Source organism: Rana temporaria, chromosome 13, assembly GCF_905171775.1.
Source record: "Rana temporaria chromosome 13, aRanTem1.1, whole genome shotgun sequence".
NCBI lineage: Eukaryota > Metazoa > Chordata > Amphibia > Anura > Ranidae > Rana > Rana temporaria.
The window spans coordinates 77253176-77276932 of record NC_053501.1 but is presented as its reverse complement, the minus strand read 5'-3'; the positions used below and the strand labels follow the sequence as shown (position 1 = coordinate 77276932).

The following is a 23757-nucleotide window of genomic DNA, read 5'->3' as shown; positions in this document are numbered from 1 at the left end:
TGGCGTAAGTCTCCTACGCCGTCGTATCTTGGCTGCATATTTACGATGGCTGCTAGGGGCATGTACGCTGATTTACGCCTAGAATATGTAAATCAGCAAGATACGCCTATTCACGAACGTACGCACGCCCGTCGCAGTAAAGATGCGCCGTTTACGTAAGGCGGTTTCAGGCGTAAAGATAAACCACCAAAAAAATGGCGCAGCCAATGTTAAGTATGGACGTCGGAACAGAGTCGTATTTTTCACGTTTTACGTCGTTTGCGTAAGTCGTTTTAGAATAGGGCTGGACGTAGGTTACGTTCACGTCGAAAGCATTGACTATTTGCAACGTGATTTGGAGCATGCGCACTGGGATACGTCCACGGACGGCGCATGCGCCATTCGTTCAAAGCGTCATTTACGTGAGGTCACGAATAATTTCCATAAAACACGCCCACCTCTTCCACATTTGAATTAGGCGGGCTTACGCCGGCCAATTTGCGCTACGCCGCCGCAACTTACGGAGCAAGTGCTTTGTGAAAACTGCACTTGTCTCTCTAAATTGCAGCGGCGTAACGTAAATAACATACGTTACGCCCGCACAAAGTTAAGCCGCCGTACGTGAATCTACCTAAAGGAGTCCAAACAGTGATGAAGAAATTAATTTCAGCTCAGCTATGAGGAAAGATTAGAAGAACTAAATGTATTCACTCTTGAATAGAGGAGAATAAGGGGGGATATGATCAACATGTACAAATATATAAGGGGTCTATATAGTGAACTTGGTGTTGAGTTATTCACTTTACGGTCAACACTGAGGACAAGGGGGCACTCTTTACGTCTAGAGGAAAAGAGATTTCATCTCCAAATACGGAAAGGTTTCTTCACAGTAAGAGCTGTGAAAATGTGGCACAGAGGTGGTTCTGGCCAGCTCAGTAGATTGCTTTAAGAAAAGTCTGGATACTTTCCTAAATATACAGAATATAACTGAGTACCAAGATTTGTAAGTAAAGTTGATCCAGGGTAAATCCGATTGCCTCTCGGGGGATCAGGAAGTAATTTTTTTCCCTGCTGTTGCAAATTTGGTCATGCACTGCTGTTTTTTTTTTTGCCTTCCTCTGGATCATCTGTGGGTATGGAGTTGGGTGTATGGGATTGTACTGTGTTTTTTTATTTTGTTTGTTTGTTTATTTTATTTTTTTGTGGTTGGACTGGATGGACTTGTGTCTTTTTTCAACCTGACTAACTATGTAATACTATGTAATCTCACAATGCACTACTGATCACCAGAATAGTGTGTGATCGCCAAAGAAAAAGCTCCACCTTATAAATTGCCAGCTTACCAGCTCTTTATGACCTCTTATTACAGAAGGTTTATCCCGCTTGTGGCTTTTATACCCAGCCAAGGCCTCTGTTCTTCCAGGGGATCAAGTTGTAGAGCACTCGACACTCAAGGAAGAACCCAAGCATATAATGACCCTAAAAAACATAAGGCTTCCATAGTGTAAAATCTTCAACATAATGTTTAAAAAAAATGATAAAAACATGCTTGAATGTAGCAGCTGTCCTTCCTGGGACCTGTGCAAACTGGGTGACGTCAGCACGTCGCTCCTCCCTACGGGTTTCGTCACAAGATGACTTTGTACTGGGGATACTGCTTCATGATCAGACCAGGTAGCTGGGAGTATAATGGTTGCAGAAAGCGGTGGAAAAGGAGGTGTGCTGTGCTAGGATGTGGTCAATGCTGGAAACAGTTATAGGGGTGGGAGTAATACATATAGTTTGTGCTTTCGGGATATACAGTGAGGAAAATAAGTATTTGAACACCCTGCTATTTTGCAAGTTCTCCCACTTGGAAATCATGGAGGGGTCTGAAATTGTCATCGTAGGTGCATGTCCACTGTGAGAGACATAATGAATTTTTTTTTTTTCCAGAAATCACAATTTGATTTTTTAACTATTTATTTGTATGATACAGCTGCAAATAAGTATTTGAACACCTGTCTATCAGCTAGAATTCTGACCCTCAAAGACCTGTTAGTCTGCCTTTAAAATGTCCACCTCCACTCCATTTATTATCCTAAATTACAGTAGATGCACCTGTTTGAGGTCATTAGCTGCATAAAGACACCTGTCCACCCCATACAATCAGTAAGAATCGAACTACTAACATGGCCAAGACCAAAGAGCTGTCCAAAGACACTAGAGACAAAATTGTACACCTCCACAAGGCTGGAAAGGGCTACGGGGAAATTGCCAAGCAGCTTGGTGAAAAAAGGTCCACTGTTGGAGCAATCATTAGAAAATGGAAGAAGCTAAACATGACTGTCAATCTCCCTCGGACTGGGGCTCCATGCAAAATCTCACCTCGTGGGGTCTCAATGATCCTAAGAAAGGTGAGAAATCAGCCCAGGACTACACGGGAGGAGCTGGTCAATGACCTAAAAAGAGCTGGGACCACCGTTTCCAAGGTTACTGTTGGTAATACACTAAGACGTCATGGTTTGAAATCATGCATTGCACGGAAGGTTCCCCTGCTTAAACCAGCACATGTCAAGGCCCGTCTTAAGTTTGCCAATGACCATTTGGATGATCCAGAGGAGTCATGGGAGAAAGTCATGTGGTCAGATGAGACCAAAATATAACTTTTTGGTCATAATTCCACTAACCGTGTTTGGAGGAAGAAGAATGATGAGTACCATCCCAAGAACACCACCCCTACTGTGAAGCATGGGGGTGGTAGCATGCTTTGGGGGTGTTTTTCTGCACATGGGACAGGGCGATTGCACTGTATTAAGGAGAGGATGACCGGGGGCCATGTATTGCGAGATTTTGGGCAACAACCTCCTTCCCTCAGTTAGAGCTTTGAAGATGGGTCGAGGCTGGGTCTTCCAACATGACAATGACCCGAAGCACACAGCCAGGATAACCAAGGAGTGGCTCTGTTATAAGCATATCAAGGTTCTGGCGTGGCCTAGCCAGTCTCCAGACCTAAACCCAATAGAGAATCTTTGGAGGGAGCTCAAACTCCGTGTTTCTCAGCGACAGCCCAGAAACCTGACTGATCTAGAGAAGATCTGTGTGGAGGAGTGGGCCAAAATCCCTCCTCCAGTGTGTGCAAACCTGGTGAAAAACTACAAGAAACGTTTGACCTCTGTAATTGCAAACAAAGGCTACTGTACCAAATATTAACATTGATTTTCTCAGGTGTTCAAATACTTATTTGCAGCTGTATCATACAAATAAATAGTTTTAAAAAATCATACATTGTGATTTCTGGATTTTTTTTTTTTTTTTTTTGATTATGTCTCTCACAGTGGACATGCACCTACGATAACAATTTCAGACCCCTCCATTATTTCCAAGTGGGAGAACTTGCAAAATAGCAGGGTGTTCAAATACTTATTTTTATCACTGTAGTTGACACCAACAGTCAGTCAGATTGTGTTTTAATAAATTTAAAATCTGGCAGGAGGCTGATGGGTAGGGTTAGGGAGATGTAATGGAGAATGTTATCTATTAAGTTGAAGGTAACATAAAATAACTAGAGAAGACGGGGGATTGGCATGTGTTGGGAACCGTCGGGCCGTAAGGGCACCACAGTAGGTGGCATAAGATTTCCTGAAGGCCCCAAAAATATTGAACTAACAACTGAAAATGATTTTGTTTTTCAGGATGTGATGTATATGATGTTGGAGATCTACACTTTGCCCAAGTTCCTAATGACAAACTGTACAACAACACTGTTAAATACCCACGTACAGTTGGCCTTGCATGTCAGGTGTTGGCTGATGAAGTTAGTAGAGTAGTAGAAGCTGGTTACACTTGTGTAACTTTGGGAGGAGATCATAGGTAAGTCTGTTTGCTACTATTACCTATTGCAAACGTGAATACTTCCTCTTCCTCAATTGTCCTCTATCTTGAAATTTGTAAACTTACTTTGTGAAGTTGCCGCATTTATTTCCTTGAATTTTGTGACACATTCACTGTGAGCAGTGAGTAGGCATTGCTTTGCTATACATTTCACAGAGCCTACCTTCTGAACGACAGATATGCTGAGAGGAGGAATTGGAATGACTGTTTTCTGGCAGCAGGGTACCGTGGGGTATTTAGTCCTTGGAAATAAAAAGTAAACTGCAGAGGAGAAGCTGCAATGTATTAATAATAATAATAAAAAATATTATAATTTGTATTATTATTATTAATTATAAATGTTTTCTTTTTATTATTATACAGGATTTATATAGAGCCAAACGTTCACGCATCGCTTTACAACTTGTACAAATACAATTTAATACAGTAGGAATCAGTCATTTTTTTTTTTTTTTTTTCATTTTTCCATCTATGCATGCATATCACCTAGGGCCGAAACAACTAATCGATTGACAACTAATCGATTATGAAATTAATCGCTTACCATTTTCATAATCGATTAATCGGCCAGTAAGTGGTGTTAAAAAATAAAACAAAAAGAGCAAATTGCTACTGTAAATATTACTTTCATGGTCCCACAGTAAAAAATGAACCCCTTACAGTAGCAATTATTTGCTTTTTACTAAACATCTCGGACTTAGGTCACACCTTTTTTGTTGCTTTTTGCAGAAACACACTACAGTTCATTTACATGGTTTCCTATGGGACACATTCACATCTATGCTTTTTTTCAGCTGCTGCATATTTGGGCAAAACGGTGCCATTTCGTTTTTTTTGGTTCAATATACTTCAATGGAGAAGCTGCAGAAAAGCATATAATGCGTTTTTGCGGCAATTTGTGTTTTTTGATCTACCCAACAACAAATTGGGCAAAAACAATTAGGCCCTGTACACACGAGCGGATATCCGATGAAAACGGTCCGCCAAACCGTTTCCATCGGACATTTCTGCTCCGGATTTTGATCTGATGGCTGTACACACCATCAGATCAAAATCCCTGCGGAAAACATACGCGGTGACGTCGCCGTGACGCGGCGACGTGCGCGACCCTGGAAGGTAAATACTTCCAAGCATGCGTCGAATCACTTTGACGCATGCGAGGGATGGGGATCGGTCGGACTTATCCGGTGAGTCTGTACAGACGACCGGATAAGTCTGACGGACAGGTTTCCAGCAGATAGATTTCTTAGCATGCTAAGAAATTTTTATCCGCTTGAAAACGGTCGGCTGGACAAATGTCTGCCGAAAAATGTCCGCTAGGCCGTACACATGACCGGATTTGTCTGCTGGAACTGATCCGCGGATAAATCCCAGCGGACAGATCCGGTCGTGTGTGTACGGGGCCTTAAAAAATGCAAATTGCAAAGTTATTAATTGAAACGATAATCGGCCAACTAATCGACTGAAAATATTTGTTAGTTGCAGCCCTAATATCACCCCTAGTAAGTTGTGGAAAGAGGTGACAGGCAGAATTCACAGGAGGAAAGGAGATTTTTCATGCTTATGTTGGGTTGTCAAAAATAACTATTGTTTGTATTTTATTACAATGGTAATGTTACTAAATGAAAGTGTATGCTGTAACCCAGAATGCCTGAAATCTGAGTGTTGTTTGCAATAATTTAAATGGTGTCATAAATAATCATCCACACCAGTTATGCCCTGTACACACGATCGGATATCTGATGGAATCTAATCCGATGTTTTTTTTCATCAGATATCCGATGAAGCCGACTTTCATCAGTCTTGCCTACACACCATCATTCAAAAATCCGTTCGTGTCAGAACGCAGTGACGTACACCAAGTACGACGGCACTATAAAGGGGAAGGTGAAATCCAACGGCGCCACCCTTTGGGCTGCTTTTGCTGATTTAGTGTTACCGCGTGTTAGTAAAAGTTTGGTGAGAGCCGATTCGCGCTTTTCAGTCTCCGTGCTTTTCAGATCGTTTTCTGGTGTTCAGTTGGTGCTTGTGGGCTCGTATCTGTTTTGCAGTGCGTTCCTGTCCGCTTGTTTTCTGGTTTTCAGGTCGTTTTTTTATAGGCCATGCTGTTCCTCGGTGCGTTCTGTTTAAAGTTCGTTCTGACCAGCCGACCGGTTCTAAGCCATGTTGGAAGTACGTTCTCATTCTCGAGTTCATGCTGCGTATGGGCTTGTTTCTGAAGTTCATATTGTAACCCGAGCTCAGGCCGTGAACAGGGCGAGGAGGAGTTCATGGGCCAAGAATTGGTTGCTCCAGCGGGACCAATTCTCTCACATGCCTCTGCTGCGGGAAATCCATGAGAAGAATAACCCTGATGACTTCAGGAATTTTCTCCGTATGACAGACCCCTTTTTTCAGTCTGTTGGATTAGCTGTCCCCCTATATCACCATCAGAGGGGTGAGGAATCTGATAAGTGGGTCTTTTTATAGTTTTGGCTTTAAATACTCATTCAAATAAATGTTATACTGATGTTGGACAAGAATGTATTTTTGTAATCTGATTGCAATGTTTATGTGCAAAAGAAATAATTTTTTTTTTGACTCCACAACACCACAGGAATGGCAGACTGTGGCATCCCATTTTGCTGAGCGGTGGGACTTTCCTAACTGCGGAGGGGCAATTGATGGGAAACGCGTCCGCATAGTGCCACCACCCCGTTCGGGGTCGTACTATTATAATTATAAAGGTTTTAATAGTATTGTGTTAATGGCGGTGGTGTCGGCACAGTACGAGTTTATGTATGTGTACATGGGGAAGAATGGCCGGATGTCAGATGGCGGAGTCTTCACACAGACGGAAATTGCCCAATGTCTCCAGACTGGTGGCCTGGCACTGCCACCAGATGAGGACAACATAGAGGCACTTCCGTTTGTTTTTGTTGCGGATGAAGCTTTCGGACTGGGATCACACCTGATGCAGCCATTTCCCCGGAGGACCCTCACCCTGGAGAGGAGGGTTTTTTATTACCTGCTGGCCAGAGCCCGGAGGGTTGTAGAGAATGCCTTTGGGATAATGGCCAGCCGGTTCTGCCTGTTCCTGACAGCCATCCACATGGCGGAATACAAATTTAATAACATTGTCTTCTGCTGCATCCTGCACAACTTTCTGCGCAGACATTCATCATCATATTTTAACTAATGTTGGGCCTGAGGCCGGACTTTCACAAACATTCACTGTCCTGGACACTGGCCGTACTGGCTTGGCCCCCCAAAGTGCCCGTGAAGTACGAGTTAATTACGTGGAGTACTTCACGGGTAGGGGGGCCATCGCTATGCCAGACAAAATGTAATTCATTCCGAAAAAAAAATAAACCAAAAATGTGCTCTTTTAAAAACCATTTTTTTTTTTTTGTCATTATTGCTTGTGTTTCTTTTATCTGTCTCCCTGGTTCTCCTATAGTGCACTTTGTAGTGCCAAATGGATTTCTCTGTTTGTAAATAACCACAAATAAACACGCACTTTTAAATGTACAAACTGGTATTCAGCATAGAAAGTAGAAGCCACACATTGAGTAGAATTTTTTTTTTATTCTGTCCACAACTTGTGCGTTTGAAGATTTTTTTTTTTATTTATAAAAATAGAACCTTTTTTTTTTTTTTTGGTTTGCCTAACCAGGCATGGTTTAAACAAGCAAATATCTTAAAACAATGAACTTACAAAGTTCAACCTTAGAAACACATGACATGGGGTGATGTCACCCCTGAACAAGCCAAAATTTGAAGATGCACACAGTTTGTGTGACAAAATGGGTATTTATATTCTGATCCCATGCCAAATGTCAACATGTGCTATCTGCCATCATGGGGGATCAATGGAGGTGTTTTGGGGGTGCAAACCCTTCCTCTTGAGTAGCGAGGAAGGGGTTGCACCCACAAAACACGGACATAGATATCCTGTTATGGCAGATGTCACATGTTGACACACTGTGTGCATCTTCAAATTTTGTCTTGTGGAATATCCAATGCAAATTTGGGTGCATACCAAAAAATATAAAAATGGTGGTGGGGGGTCAGTCTACTATTCGCCCAAAATGTCGATGTTTTAAAAAAAAAAAAAAAAAATTCAATGACATTCATCCTATTCCTCATAATGTCCGTTTCACTACTACATTCCATTATTTCTTGAATTATTATTTGTGCACTAGCACTTAAGAAAGGAGTAGTAGTAGTTTGTGCGACACCACCATGTTCATCCCCTAAAAAGGGTATTCAAAATATGCAGGCCTACATCTCTTTACCTGAAGCTGTGGTGACAGACACATACCTGTTGTTGTGGTCATAATCTCCACCTCTGCTTTCTCCACCTCTGCTTTCTCCACCTCTGCTTTCTCCACCTCTGCTTTCTCCACCTCTGCTTCCTCCACCTCTGCTTCCTCCACCTCTGCTTCCTCCACCTCTGCTTCCTCCACCTCCTGCTTTTTCCACCTTGATTGTGATCCCAATTAGAGGAACTCCTCAGATTATTTATTTTATTTTTAATCCAGTTCATGTTGTCTGCCTTTGGGGTCCAAAGTCTGCATATATTCGGCAGATTTTACAATTGTTGCCCTTCCTCTTTATTTATTTTTTAACAGAATAAATGGAGATTTTCTTTAAGTCAAATACTTGTCTATGTGTTTTTCTGGTGAATAGCCATAAAACATTTCATAAATACAATTTGTAATTAACAAAGGACACCAACCTCCTTGAGGGGAAAAAAATACTAAAAAATTATAATGTTGTTGTGATAACTTGCTAAAAAAAAATTGTACAGTTGTGGCCAAAAGTTTTGAGAATGACACAAATATTAGTTTTCACAAAGTTTGCTGCAAAAACTGCTTTTAGATCTTTGTTTCAGTTGTTTGTCATGTAGTAAAATATAATTACACGCACTTCATACGTTTTCAAAGGCTTTTATCGACAATTGCAGTCAGTATTTGCAGTGTTGGCCCTTCTTTTTCAGGACCTCTGCAATTCCACTGGGCATGCTCTCAATCAACTTCTGGGCCAATTCCTGACTGATAGCAACTCATTCTTTCATAATCACTTCTTGGAGTTTGTCAGAATTAGTAGGTTTTTGTTTGTCCACCCGCCTCTTGAGGATTGACCACAAGTTCTCGATGGGATTAAGATCTGGGGAGTTTCCAGGCCATGGACCCAAAATGTCAACGTTTTGGTCCCCGAGCCACTTAGTTATCACTTTTGCCTTATGGCACGGTGCTCCATCGTGCTGGAAAATGCATTGTTCTTCACCAAACTGTTGTTGGATTGTTGGAAGAAGTTGCTGTTGGAGGGTGTTTTGGTACCATTCTTTATTTATGGCTGTGTTTTTGGGCAAAATTGTGAGTGAGCCCACTCCCTTGGATGAGAAGCAACCCCACACATGAATGGTCTCAGGATGCTTTACTGTTGGCATGACACAGGACTGATGGTAGTGCTCACCTTTTCTTCTCCAGGCAAGCCTTTTTCCTGATGCCCCAAACAATCAGAAAGAGGTTTCAACGGAGAATATGACTTTGCCCCAGTCCTCAGCAGTCCATTCACCATATTTTCTGCAGAAGATCAATCTGTCCCTGATGGTTTTTTTTGGAGAGAAGTGGCTTCTTTGCTGCCCTTCTTGACACCAGGCCATCTTCCAAAAGTCTTCGCCTCACTGTGCGTGCAGATGCGCTCACACCTGCCTGCTGCCATTCCTGAGCAAGCTCTGCACTAGTGGCACTCTGATCCCGCAGCTGAATCCTCTTTAGGAGACGGTCCTGTCGCTTGCTGGACTTTCTTGGGCACCCTGAAGCCTTCTTTACAAATGCAGTGGATTTTTTTTTTATGAGATTAAGTTAATTTTCATGGCAAAGAGGAACTTTGCAATTAATTGCAATTCGTCTGATCACTCTTCATAACATTCTGGAGTATATGCAATTTCCCATCTCAAAAACTGAGGCAGCAGACTTTGTGAAAATTAGTATTTGTGTCATTCTCAAAACTTTTGGCCATGGCTGTATATCACCTGAAAATATTAAAAGCCCCAAAAAATGATCTGGAGTAAAATATATTATGGAGATATGGCTTTAAAAAAAAAAAAAAAACATTATTCATGAGATCACACGCAAAAATGAAAATAAATCAGTATGTGAGAACTCTGTATAAATACCATCAGCAAAACAACTTCGTTATTCTAGCATTAGGCTTCATTTCCACTGGCGTTTTTACGGCCACTTTTCTGAGCGTTTTTTACAGCTTAAAAACGCCTGTCCATGTTATTCTATGGCATCATGCCCACATAGACGTTTTTGAGCTGCAAATGGTATAGGCGTTTTTGAGCTGTAAAAAAAACGCAGGACCAGGGCGTTCTGAAGCTCCAGAGTAGAGCTGTAAAAACGCCAGACGTTAAACGCTCAGAAACGCGCAAAAACGCTCAAACGCGACCGCGGCATTTTTAAAGCTGCAGCTCACAAAAAATTATTTTTTTTTTTTTTTACAAAATAAACATGGACAGGCGTTTTTAAGCTGTAAAAAAGCCTAACAGTGGCTGTAAAAACGCCAGTGGAAATGAAGCCTTAGAACGAATAAAACAATAGGCTGCATTAAACGATGCAATAATTTGCAAGATTTCGAATGTGCTATCTCCATTACGAACGCTAGTTTTACCAGAACGAGCGATCCCGTCTCCTAATTCAGTCTGAGCATGCGTGGATTTTTGCCCGATGGACTTACCCACAGACGAACGTTTTTTTCTATCGGTTTTTGAACCATAGAAAAAATTTAAAACGGGTTCTATTTTTTTTTTTCCACCGATGGGGGGGGAAAAAAACTGATGGGGCCCATCTACGATCGGTTCGTCCGATGAAACCCGTCCATCGGTCCGTTTTCATTGGAATAACCGATCGTGTGTACAGGGCATTTAGATACAATTGAAAATATATCCTTCCTTGCAATTGAAACATAAAAGTGTTCACCAACAAATTTTTTTTTTTTTACATTTATTCAATTATGACAATGTTCGCATGTTTTTTTTAATCATATGTTATATGCAAAAGAAATAGTAAAAAAATCGTATGCTAGTCGGTTTAAATCAGACCTGGGCAAACTACGGCCCGCGGGCCGTATGCGGACCTTTTAATCCGGCCCACCCCCGCCGCCGCTGCCACGTTAATCACCGCGGCGGGGAACATTACAGACAGCGTTCGTTTGAACAGCTGTTTTCCCCGCCGCGCATAGATACTCCCCCTTGGACGGATCTGTCCAATCGCGAGCAAGGGGGAGTCACATAGACACTCCCCCTTGCTCGCGATTGGACAGATCCGTCCAAGGGGGAGTGTCTATGCGCAGCGGGGAAAACAGCTGTTCAAACGAACGCTGTCTGTAATGTTCCCCGCCGCGGTGATAACAGTAGGCAGGGCCGGGAGGGGTCACTGTGCCCATCACATGCAGCCACTTGTGCCAACACATGCAGCCACTTGTGCCAACACATGCAGCCACTTGTGCCAACACACGCAGCCACTGTGCCACCATAAATTGTCGCCACTGTGCCAATCACACGCAGCCACTGTGCCAATCACACGCAGCCACTGTTCCCATCAAACGCAGCCACTGTGCCAATCACACGCAGCCACTGTGCAATCAATTGTTGCCACTGTTCCTAAACACAGCCACTGTGCCAATCACACGCAGCCACTGTGCAATCAATTGTTGCCACTGTTCCTAAACACAGCCACTGTGCCAATTACATGCAGCCACTGTGCCAATCACATGCAGCCATTGTGCCAATCACACGCAGCCACTGTGCCAATCACACGCAGCCACTGTGCCCATCACACGCAGCCACTGTGCCCATCACACACAGCCACTGTGCCAATCAAACGCAGCCACTGTGCCAATCAAACGCAGCCACTGTGCCAATCACACGCAGCCACTGTGCCCATCAAACACAGCCACTGTGCCATCACATGCAGCCACTGTGCCAACACACGCAGTCACTGTGCCATCAATTGTTGCCACTGTGCCCATCACACGCAGCCACTGTGCCATCAATTGTCGCCACTGTGCCCATCAAACGCAACCACTGTGCCATCACACGCAGCCACTGTGCCATCACATGCAGCCACTGTTTAATCAATTGTTATTGATTAAACAGTGGCTGCCTGTCCCCAGCCTCTGTCCCCCTCCTGTGTCATGTCCCCAGCCTCTGTCCCCCTCCTGTGTCATGTCCCCAGCCTCTGTCCCCCTCCTGTGCCATGTCCCCAGCCTCTGTCCCCCTCCTGTGTCATGTCCCCAGCGTCTGTCCCCCTCTTGTGTCATGTCCCCAGCCTCTGTCCCCCTCCTGTGCCATGTCCCCAGCCTCTGACCCCTCCTGTGTCATGTCCCCAGCCTCTGTCCCCCTCCTGTGTCATGTCCCCAGCCTCTGTCCCCCTCCTGTGTCATGTCCCCAGCCTCTGTCCCCCTCCTGTGCCATGTCCCCAGCCTCTGTCCCCCTCCTGGGCCATGTCCCCAGCCTCTGCCCCCCTCCTGTGCCATGTCCCCAGCCTCTGCCCCCCTCCTGTGCCATGTCCCCAGCCTCTGTCCCCCTCCTGTGTCATGTCCCCAGCCTCTGTCCCCCTCCTGTGTCATGTCCCCAGCCTCTGTCCCCCTCCTGTGCCATGTCCCCAGCCTCTGTCCCCCTCCTGTGCCATGTCTATAACAAGTACTCGTACCAGTTTTCCAACAATGATATTTACTGCTTTTTATAAAGAAATACAATTGATTTTATGCAGTATTGAGTTTAGCCTTTTGGCCCGGCCCTCCAAAATATTTTTAGTTTCTCATGTGGCCCCATCGAAAAAATAATTGCCCACCCCTGGTTTAAATCCTTATGTACTAAATAGATCTGACTTTTAACCACTTCAGCCCCGGACCATTTGGCTGCCCAAAGACCCAGAGCACTTTTTGCGATTCGGCACTGCGTTGCTTTAACTGACAATTGCGCGGTCGTGCGACATGTTTTTTTCAAACAAAATTGACAACTTTTTTTTTTTTTTCCCACAAATAGAGCTTTCTTTTGGTGGCATTTGATCACCTCCTGGTTTTTTTTTTTTTTTTTGCGCTATAAACAAGAATGGAGTGACAATTTTGGAAAAAAAGCAATAATTTTTTGCTATATTAAATATCCCCAAAAAAATATATAATTTTTTTTTCCTCAGTTTAGGCTGATATGTATTCTTCTACATATTTTTGGTAAAAAATTTGCAATAAGCGTCTATTGATTGGTTTGCGCAAAAATTATAGCGTCTACAAAATGGGGGATAGTTTTATGGCATTTTTATAAAAAAAGTTTTTTACTAGTAATGGCGGCGATCAGCTTTTTTTTTTTTTTATCATGACTGCGACATTATAGCAGACACATCTGACACCATTTTGGGACCATTGTCCTTGATACAGCGATCAGTGCTATAAAAATGCACTGATTACTGTAAAAATTACACTGGCAGTGAAGGGGTTAACCAGTAGGGGGCGCTGAAGGGGTTAAGTGTGTCCTAGGGATGTGTTCTAACTGTAGGGGGCGGAGCTACGTGTGACACGAGACTGATCACAGCTCCCGAGAACAGGGAGCTGTGATCAGTGTCCTGTCAATAGAAAGAATGGGGAAATGCTTGTTTACATCAGCTTTTCCCCGTTCTTCCTCTCTCTGATATCTTGGTGATCAGTAACAGCTATCTCTCTCCTCCTCCTGTCAGTCCTATCCCCCCACAGTTAAACACCTCCCAGGGAACACATTTAACCCCTTGATTGCCCCTAATGTTTAACCCCTTCACTGCCAGCGACATTAATACAGTAATCAGTGCATTTTTATAGCAATAGTGTAAATGTCAGTGGTCCCAAAAAAGTGTCAAGTGTCCGATCTGTCTGCCACAGTCCCGCTAAAAATCCCTAATCACAACCATTACGAGTTAAAAAAAATGCAATAAACATATTTCTTATTTATAGACGCTATAACTTTTGCGCAAACCAATCAATATACGCTCATTGCATTTTTAAAAAAAAAAAATATGTAGAAGAATACATATTGGCCTAAACTGATGAAGAAATTCGTTTTTTTTTTTTTTTTTGGATATTTATAGTAAAAAGAAATTTTTTGTTTTTATAGTGTAAAAGTTAACCACTTAAGGACCGCCTAACGCCGATATACGTTGGCAGACCGCCACCCGGTCCGAAGCTGTGTGACCCGTGGACCCAATCGCCGCTGGAGTCCCGCGATTGGTCCCCGGAGCTGAAGAACGGGGAGAGGTGTTTGTAAACACGCCTTTCCCTGTTCTTCACAGTGGCGCTGTCATTGATCGTCTGTTCCCTAATATAAGGAAAGGCAGTTAATGACATCACATGTCCCGCCCCGCCCCCTACAGTTAGAAACGCATATGAGGTCACACTTAACACCTTCAGCGCCCCCTAGTGGTTAACTCCCAAACTGCAATTGTCATTTTCACAGTAAACAATGCATTTTTATAGCATTTTTTGCTGTGAAAATGACAATGGTCCCAAAAATGTGTCAAAATTGTCCGATATGATGTCGCAGTCACGAAGAAAATCGCTGAAAATTAATAAAAATGCAATAAAACTATCCCCTATTTTGTAAACGCTAATAATTTAGCGCAAACCAATCGATAAACTCTTATTGCGATTGTTTTTTTTTTTTTTTTTTTTTTTACCAAAAATGGGTAGAAGAATACGTATCAGCCTAAACTGAGGAAAACATTTTTTTTATATATATTTTTGGGGGATATTCATTATAGCAAAAAGTAAAAAATATTGCATTTTTTTCAAAATTGTCGCTCTGTTTATAGCGCAAAAAAAACGAAGAGGTGATCAAATACCACCAAAAGAAAGCTCTATTTTTGGGAAAAAAAGGACGCCAATTTTGTTTGGGAGCCACGTCACACGACCGCACAATTGTCAGTTAAAGCGACGCAGTGCTGAATCGCAAAAAGGGGCCTGGTCCTTTACCTGCATTTTAGTCTGGGTCTTAAGTGGTTTAAAGCCGTAGAGGCTCTATTTGTGGGAAATAAAGAACATAAATGTTGCTTGAGTACAACATCGTATGTGCAATTGTCAGTTAAAGCGACGCAGTGCCGTAGAAATGGGCAGGTCAGGAAGTGGGTAAATCCTCCTGGGGCTGAAGTGGTTAAGTCGTACAAGTGTGAATGGACTCTAAAACTACCAATTGCCTTGTAATGGAGATGACGAGATACAGACATACTTGTAGTTCATAACAAGAGAGCAGACTAGGTTAACAACCATGGCTCCCTTCATAGATACAGTGGAGGAGTGACATAGCTGCCCAGGGACAGGAGGTATGTTATTTGTTTGATTACCAGATGAAAATGAAGCAAAAAGCTTGGAGAATATACAGTGGCTATCGCACCAAGGACTAGTATGTTGCAATGTTCTACATTGTTGTTTCAGGGTTTAGATACACTTTAATTTTGCCTCTCCTCTGTGGTCTTTTTTTTTTTTTTGGTTACATAGTTATGTTGCTAAAGAGATACTTGTCCATCAACTTCAACCTTAAAGTTATAACATCGACAATTATTCCACTTCTGCCCCTATCATGGTATTTTGTTCCCAAGGAAAACATGAGAAACTGGGACTATTGTAACTTTTGCTTAATTGTAACAAGATTGTATATACACGTGTTTGTACAAGGAAGAATACACACGTGCATAAGGAAGATAATGGACTTTTGAGGCGTAATATAGTTAAAATTATGGATATTTAATATAGAAATTTAAAATACAAAACGTACATAAGAAAGTGCCAGAAATACAGCCAATGATTGAAAACACATGGGCATGACAGGCCACCTACTACCTAAAATTACACTTACAAAGGTCAACAAAATTGGAAGACTCGCAACCACTTACTCGTAGAATTTGAAGACCGGTTGAATTCTCAGATGGGTGTTCAGCCCGACATGTTGTGCGTTTGGAGAACGCTTCTTCAGGAGCTTAACATACATTCTACAGAATGATAATAATCATAACAATAAATTATACAATAAACAGAAAAAGAAAACGGTAAATAGACACAAATAAAAAGCACAAATTGTTTGTGAAACTTTTGCATGAACCCATTTAATTGTCCCACATAGAGACCCAAAGGTCCCATGAAAGGATACAGAGAGCAAAACGAGAAAGAGGAGCAAAGTTTGGGGCAGTAAAAGAGAATAGCAATTAGAACAAGGAATGAGGGAAGAAGAAAGGAAGAGAAAGGGGGAGAAAAAGGAAAAGAAAAACAGGTGGGAAATGTAAATATGTATAAGTAAGATGAAAACTTAGGAGTAGAGTAGCATCAAAGATGAAGTTGACAGTATAGATATTGTTATAAACTTACTTACATTTCAGATAGGAAAAATAAGAAAAAACAGTGTGGGCAGAGGTCATTTACGTGGTCAGCATGGCTATTGCAGCATATAGAAGCAGTGAAAGACTGGAATCCTTTTCGTATGCTCCAGGTGAAGCCGGTACTATATATATGTAAGGAGAAAGCCCTTTGTTAGTGACCTGACCATATATACCAACAAAGAAGGAAGAGGGGGAAAAAAGGGAAATGATAAAGAGAGAAAATAGGTCTGACTATGCACAATCAGCCACTTACATGTTAAAAATGTTTATGACAAGCCAAAGTAGAGTTCCTTGGTGAGAGCAATACTTGATAGTAGTAAGAAATCCTGGCATTCATAGAGACGAGTACACGGCGGCTGCAGTTTACAGACAAAAACGTATTGACCGGTAAGTCCAAAAGGTATAGATGATCACAAGATGATCCAAAAATAAGCCTCTCCCATCGAGAAGATCTGGAACAGGCAATATGTAAATGCAGTTTAGAAGCAGCAATTATAACAACCAAGAAAAACGACATGGAAATACAGCCATAGTGCTACAGTAATTGAGAGTGGAAACGGGGGAAGACCAGCCAGGTCATTGATCCCTCAGTAAGTCACCAACACTCCAAGGTACACAATAAGCAGCGCAAAAGGAGGACCTACTGTTGATATGCTTAGGACCAGGCTTGACCTCCGCCTGTGGTGACAGTCTTCAGGCGTTTGAGCACTGTACACCTCAATGGCGTCTGACGTGTGTTTTAAGTGGACCGGGTGGGTGTGACGTCATAGGTGCGCGACCTAGCAGAGGCCAATAGCGCTCCTTGGGCGCACAACATGACCGTCGTGGGCGGGACCGAAATACATTCCATAGAGCCTAGCCTATTCGGCCGGGTAGATGTAGCGTCGTATGTGCGCGACCTCAATGGGCCAGTGACGGCTCCAGCGCGCATAAAAAAACAATGGTGGGCGGGTCCGCACAGACATCATACAACCACCAAGCGCCGCCCAATCACAGCGTGGCAGGGACGCAGCAGTCGGCGAAATCCAATAGGACGAGTGCCTCTCCATATGGGTTGCTTGGCTACCAGCCTGTTCCGGAAGGAGACCGCTGGAAATACTATGCTGCATGCAGCAAGTGCACACCCAGCGGCTCTGATACGGAGTATTCCTTATGCGCAGTACATAAGGCTCCGTCGGAACTGTACGCATCTCTCGGATTTCAAATTGGAAGCACAACAATTACGCACAAGACTTTTGGCCAGAGGGTACAGTAAGTCCCTCCTCCGCAAAGCCTATAACAAGGCTTTACTTTAGGTCGGTCATGGAATGATGTGCTGTACAACCAGTCCAAATTATTGAACGATTCCAAACCTACCCTTAGAATCATCACACGCTTTTCCTCTCAACAGCAGGAAGTGCGCAACATTCTTACTTGTCATTGGCAAACACTACACCAGGACCCCACTATCAGAAAACATATAGGAGCTAGACCAGAGCTCACGTTCAGACGGGCCTACGGGACAGATTGGTGTCCAGTCACTACTCTGCTACCCAACAACCCAGACTTGATAGTAAGGGGATGCATCGATGTGGCCATTGCCAATTTTGCCCTTGGGTACAAGAGGGTAGTAATTTCACTCTCCCTAATGGTGAAGCCTTCTGCCCAAATTTCAGAGCCGATTGTATGACAGAAGGAGTCATTTACCTAATGACGTGTGTATGCGGTGCCTTTTATGTCGGTAAGACAATTCGTCATTTATGGCAACGCATCAAGGAGCATGTCTATCTTTCTGGGAACGGGAAGATGCTCAGCCCAATATGTAGACATTTGGATCTTTATCACAGATTCGACACATCAGTTGTCTCTTTTATTGTATTGGCTGTTATACCCAAGGACCCCCGGGGGGGGGGGAATTGGGATAAATTCATACTACAGAAGGGGAGACACTTTGGATTGAGAGATTAAATGCTACTCATGCCCCAGGTATTAACGAGGCACACTCTTACAAGTCCTTTTTATAGTCTCTCCTTCTGTGGTACACGGTACCTACCTCTTTGATCCAATAATGTATACATATTGGTATATATAACAATTCCTTACATTTCCTCCTGTGCATTCTTGTCAGTTCTAATTCCCCCTTTCCCTTCCCCATTCTCACCCCCTTTTCTTCTTTGGGTTACCCGTTCCCCTTTTCTCCTCCCCCTCCCTTACTGGTGGAATAATTTCCTAAGTGTATATACAATATATATGTAAATATATACTTTTTTATTATTATGTATTATTTCCTTTCTATTATTCATTTTAAACTTTGTATTGATCTAAATTTCAGCTTCCATAATGATGCAGCGAGCGTTTATTTCCCGTTCTTTCTTGGGGTTAATACCCTCTCTGAGCATTCATTAGTCAACAATCTGCACTGTGCGCACCATGCACACAGTGCAATTTTATACAGCTAACTTGTTGTAGGTTTCCACTTTGTGTTGCTCAGCTATGTGCTCTATCATTAATTGCCTCCACTAAGACATCATCATGTCTCCCAATGTCCCTCCTGCTTTTTCTTTTTCTCTTTTTCATCTATTTTTTGCCTTTTCTCTATCCCCTGGACTCTCTATGTCCCCTTGTCCGTTTTGTTATGCAGGGATATAATGGTCCCTCCTTGTGGTTTGTTTTGGACGGCTACCACTCCCCCATACGGAGAGGCACTCGTCCTATTGGATTTTGCCGACTGCTTCGTCCCTGCCACGCTGTGATTGGGCCGCGCTTGGTGGTTGTATCATGTCTGTGCGGACCCGCCCACCATTGTTTTTTATCAGGGACTGCTTGCATGCTACGCTAGAAATAAAATTAACTGCTAGTGCTAGCAGAGATCAGGCCTGATTATTCTAACACTGCAGTTTTGTGGACAATGTATCAGGTGGCAATAATTGGAAAAATTATACTGACACTGCACTTGTTGGAGAGTGGGGAGGATAAACACAAGTGCTGGCAGTGATGTGATTTTGCAAACACTTTTGGAAACACTATATTATTGGAGACACTAGTATACTTCTGACTGTGACCAGGACAGACACTATACTAGTAATGACGGTGAGACATAGTGTGACTGTGATGGTGCCAGTCCCTGATTGGCCACCACACTATCTGACATCGCTAGTGACACTAATACAGTGATCAGTACTGTACACTGTACTATTGACACTGGCAGGGTGACAGGAGTGAAATCAAGGGGTTAACTGTATGCCTAACAAGTGTATGTGTGATGTTTTTACTCTGGCTGGATCTCTTGTTTGATCTTGGTTTTGAACGGTAACTGTTACCAGGGAGAATGAACCAGCTACATCAGGTGTGTTGTGTTTACAAACACAGATCTCTGTGTTGTGGTTCTCCCACAGCCATCAGCAGGTTTACAGCCAAAACCACAATACAGATCAGCAGCAGATGCGTGACTGTAAACTGGCAAACCACTGGCCAGCATCCAACAAATAATGTAGCTGCTGTCTTTAATATATAGACACTTACCTGTCCATGGAGCCTGTAATGCCGGCACCCCAGCCGATTTTCGGATCGTCTGTCAGGTGCTGCCACCTCCATTCACGTAAGGGAAAGTGAAGTCTGTTTTTTTTTTTTTTTTTTAATCTTATGTTTATGTAAAGAAACATGGGAACACGGTTCACAACAGCCATGGTTACATGTGAATGGCGAGAAGATATCAAATTGGGTATAACATCTTAACATGACCTGGACTTAATGACTAGGTACAAAGAGAACAATGCAAAACATAACAAACATACATTCCAGTCTGGATATGTAAAAGCCGCCCTATGATGGTTCTGAAGAGTCATGGTCATATACCTGCACTACCGGAACACAGAATGTCCACTCCCTCGCCTTTTAAGTTGCATCAGTGAGTGACCACATGTTCCCCGTCTCAACTTTTCAGCTATTTTTTTTTTTTTTTTTTTTTTTTTTTATATATATATATATATATATATCTCTTTATTAAACTTTTTTTCATTACAAAAACATTTCGATACATAAATACTTAAACACTACATAGACAAACACGTATACATGTACAGTCTCAATATACCCCTTTATAAAAACTGATTTCTATTTATAATTTTCTACACATAGAGATATACCCAAACCTATATTCAGTTATCTGACAGCGTCAACACTAACACTATAGTCGCTTCGAGGAGATTGGGAGCAGAAGAGAGAAGGAAGAAGGAAAATTTGTGAGAAATTGGGGGAGCCTGAGGGCTCAAGGAGAAACACGGAAAACTAAAAGGGGGGGGATGGAGGGTTCATGGGTTCAGATAGGGGTGGCCACCTGCCATGGGTGAGGAAGTGGGATGCCTGAAAGTGGCCAGCTTTCTTTATGCGAAAACAGGGTCCTGCGAACCCAGAGTGAATAAAGGGTCCCAAGTATCGGGTACAAAGGGGAGTGACGTGAGGAAGAGTCTAAGGAAAATGGACGAGCAAGTCCGTACAGTCAACCCCACCAGGGGGTGGTTTGTGATATTACTTGGCAGCTGGTGGTAACACCAAGGTGCTCTCTCCAGTGGAGGTTCGCATTGAGATTGCTCCAAGCTGGGTCAGCTTCGTAGTCTGGTGGCGGTTTCAGTCAAAGTCTGCACAAGGTGGTTGCTTGTTGATATTTCCATAGGTCTGAAACTGCCAATTCGCCATACATTTTGGGAAGCGTGAGTTGTTGCCTGTTGAACCGTGGACGCTTATGAGTCCCGAGAAATCGTTCTGACTTGGTGAAAATAGACGGTGGGTATGTGAATCGGTAGAACTTGTAGGAGGTATAACAATTTGGGGAGGATGCTCATCTTGAGGATGTTACACTTGCCGAACTACGAGTGAAGACCCGTATGCCATTTGTTAAGGAGTTCCCGAGCCGTTTTCAGCATTGGTGGAAAGTTCAAAGCGTAGATTTGTGACGGTTTAGGGCAGGCATGGAATAACGGATTTTGAGATAAAAATGCAAAGCTGTCTCATGATGTTTTTTTATCTTTTTGTAATAAATGTTCTAATATTTATATTCTTATAATCAACACCTTTAAAGTCCCGAGGCCTGTGACCTCTAGTCCCTAATTATTCTTTCAAGGACACAAGGTCACTTCTAATAATAAAGTATACTATTATAAAGGTTGTTATCAAGGGTGGTGTAACGCATACTGCTTAACTCGACATGTTGCGCATGGAGAATGCTTCCTCTGGAGTTTAATGCATATTATTCAGGAAAAAAGAGAGATGGAACTGACTAGGAATGACGCTCTGCTGGATCTGGTAATCTCAAAGCTTATTACCAATATTCATATAAGCGAACATCTGGGTAGTAGTGACCAAAACATGATTTAATTTATTGTTTGCTGTAAGCAACAAACATATACGGGAAAGATAAAAACGCTTAACTTTTTAAGAGAACAAATTTTCCAAGGATGAGGGATGCTCTTCGAGACTTTTTTTTTTATTTTTTTTTATTTTTCTTTATTGTTTTCCAAAAGATAGTATTTTACATGATTGCTCGTATTCATACACATTGCATGCAATACATATTATCAGGATAAACAAAGAGCGGTGTTAGCCATGGTATGCATGTAGCAGCTTATCCTATCTCGTTTTCATCCCTCTCCTCCCCCCCTCTCCGCCCCCCCCCCCTAATACGGCTATCATGTCTCACCCTTCCCATGTCGGCCAAAGGTTTATGCTTAAAGCAGCGAGAGGTATTAACAGAAGGGACCGGAGGGAGTGGCCTCTTTCAGATCTCCAACGCAAAGGACATTTTTAAAGAGGAGTCGCGTTCTGGCCCGTCTTATTTTTATTATTTATGGTCAAAGCCCTATGTCCGATACGGATATGAACAAGATAGATAGACTTAACATAAGACTTACCACATGAAATAGACCTGAAGTGTGCCCTGATCTGATGGACGGTATGCCAAGATAAGGGGGCATACCCAAGATTAGAGATGAAAATTTTGTGGAGAGAAATGAATTTGAGAAATGCCCTAAAAAGGGGATGGGAGGGTGGGTATCGCTCACAGGAAACCAACAATGACCACAGGTGAGTGGGCTGGTTAAATACCCCCGGGCTCCTCCCATAAATTCAGGCCAGCATACTGGCCTTATTACTTATGGTCAAAGCCCTATGTCCGATACGGATATGAACAAGATAGATAGACTTAACATAAGACTTACCACATGAAATAGACCTGAAGTGTGCCCTGATCTGATGGACGGTATGCCAAGATAGGGGGGCAAAAACATTCAGGTAGGGGGTGTAGTTTTATTGGTTTTAGCTTTATTCATTGAGCAAGTTTGGTGAACGCTTGTGCCATTTCCACCTGAGGATTGAGGGATGTGCTTGGTGAAGCAGGCAGACTTCCACCTGTCAAGTCTCTTAATTGTCATGATCTGGGATGCCACACCGGGATGTGGCCGAGGCCGCTCCAATACGATAAGAGCGACTGGAGCACTGACTGGGGTTGAGGTGTAGGTAGCGTGGAAGAGTGAGTGAGCAAGTGTGAAGGTGACAGGACCCAAAGTGACCTAACCGCCCCCCCTCCGTTGATCCAGAGGAAGGCGAAAACCCCAGCCGAGCCTAGGCCAATTGCTACAGCAGGGGAGAAAATTCCTTCCTGATCCCCCGAGAGGCGATCGGGTGAACCCTGGATCAACTTCCTATGGTTGGTTGTGCCCCGATGAATTCTGACGTGTTTGACGAACTGGCAGGCACTCAAGGGTTTGATCGGGAAAGGTATTAGGGGACAAGAGTTTGACTGTTCAGGTAGGAGTGACAGAAGGCGATTGAGTGTGGTTACTGCACACCGGATATTGTTTGCTTTAGAGTTGGATGTCTACCCCAGTGCCTGATCGCTGGGTTTTGGATAGTGCCAGGTGGAGAATGAAGTGGTCGTGGTAGCGAGCCAAGTGAGGTCTATGTAGAACTTGGCCGGTGGGGTAGCTGTGGGTGAACTCGCTAGGCCGCAAGAACCCATGGTAGGACGAGTAGATGAGCTACAGTATGAGTAAGTACTGATTGTAGTGTGAAACGTCAGCTGTATGCCCCTGTCTTTTCTGTGATGTGTGGTGTTTAAATACTTTTATCAATAAAGGCAACCGGTAAGGTTTTTCCAGAGTGAGGCTGTCCAAACATTTCTTTCTACAATTGCTTTGTGCATTTCCGGCACCTGGGTTTCTCTGAGGGGATATGGATTCATCCACATACCCAATTGGAGCGGTGACCATCTTCTCTGTAGGCCGAGTAGATGGTTGCTTGAATGACCAGGCTGGGGAGAAAGCCAAATGGGGAACTAGCCAAGATAGTGGACATTAACTGGTGCTGTGGGGATAGTTGTATGGGCCTGCGTAGGAAGGACATAACTTAGACTTGCCTTTACTAATAATGTTGGCCATGGCCTGGTTGTCGGTGGTGAAGGCCACGGTTCGTCCTGTCCAGATATGACCCCAGAGCTGAGCGGCTGCCACGATCGGGAATTGTTTGAACACGGAGGAAGTCCGGGTAA

At 43.2% G+C, this 23757-nt stretch overlaps 1 protein-coding gene across 1 annotated transcript in view; it reads left to right on the top strand.

Moving 5' to 3' along the window:
• Nucleotides 1-23757, top strand: part of ARG2 (arginase 2) — a 202217-nt gene that overhangs the window by 39301 nt on the left and 139159 nt on the right. The window contains exon 3 of the mRNA XM_040332838.1: nucleotides 3654-3831. Coding sequence (XP_040188772.1) covers nucleotides 3654-3831 — 178 coding nt within the window. The remainder of the gene's footprint in view (nucleotides 1-3653; nucleotides 3832-23757) is intronic.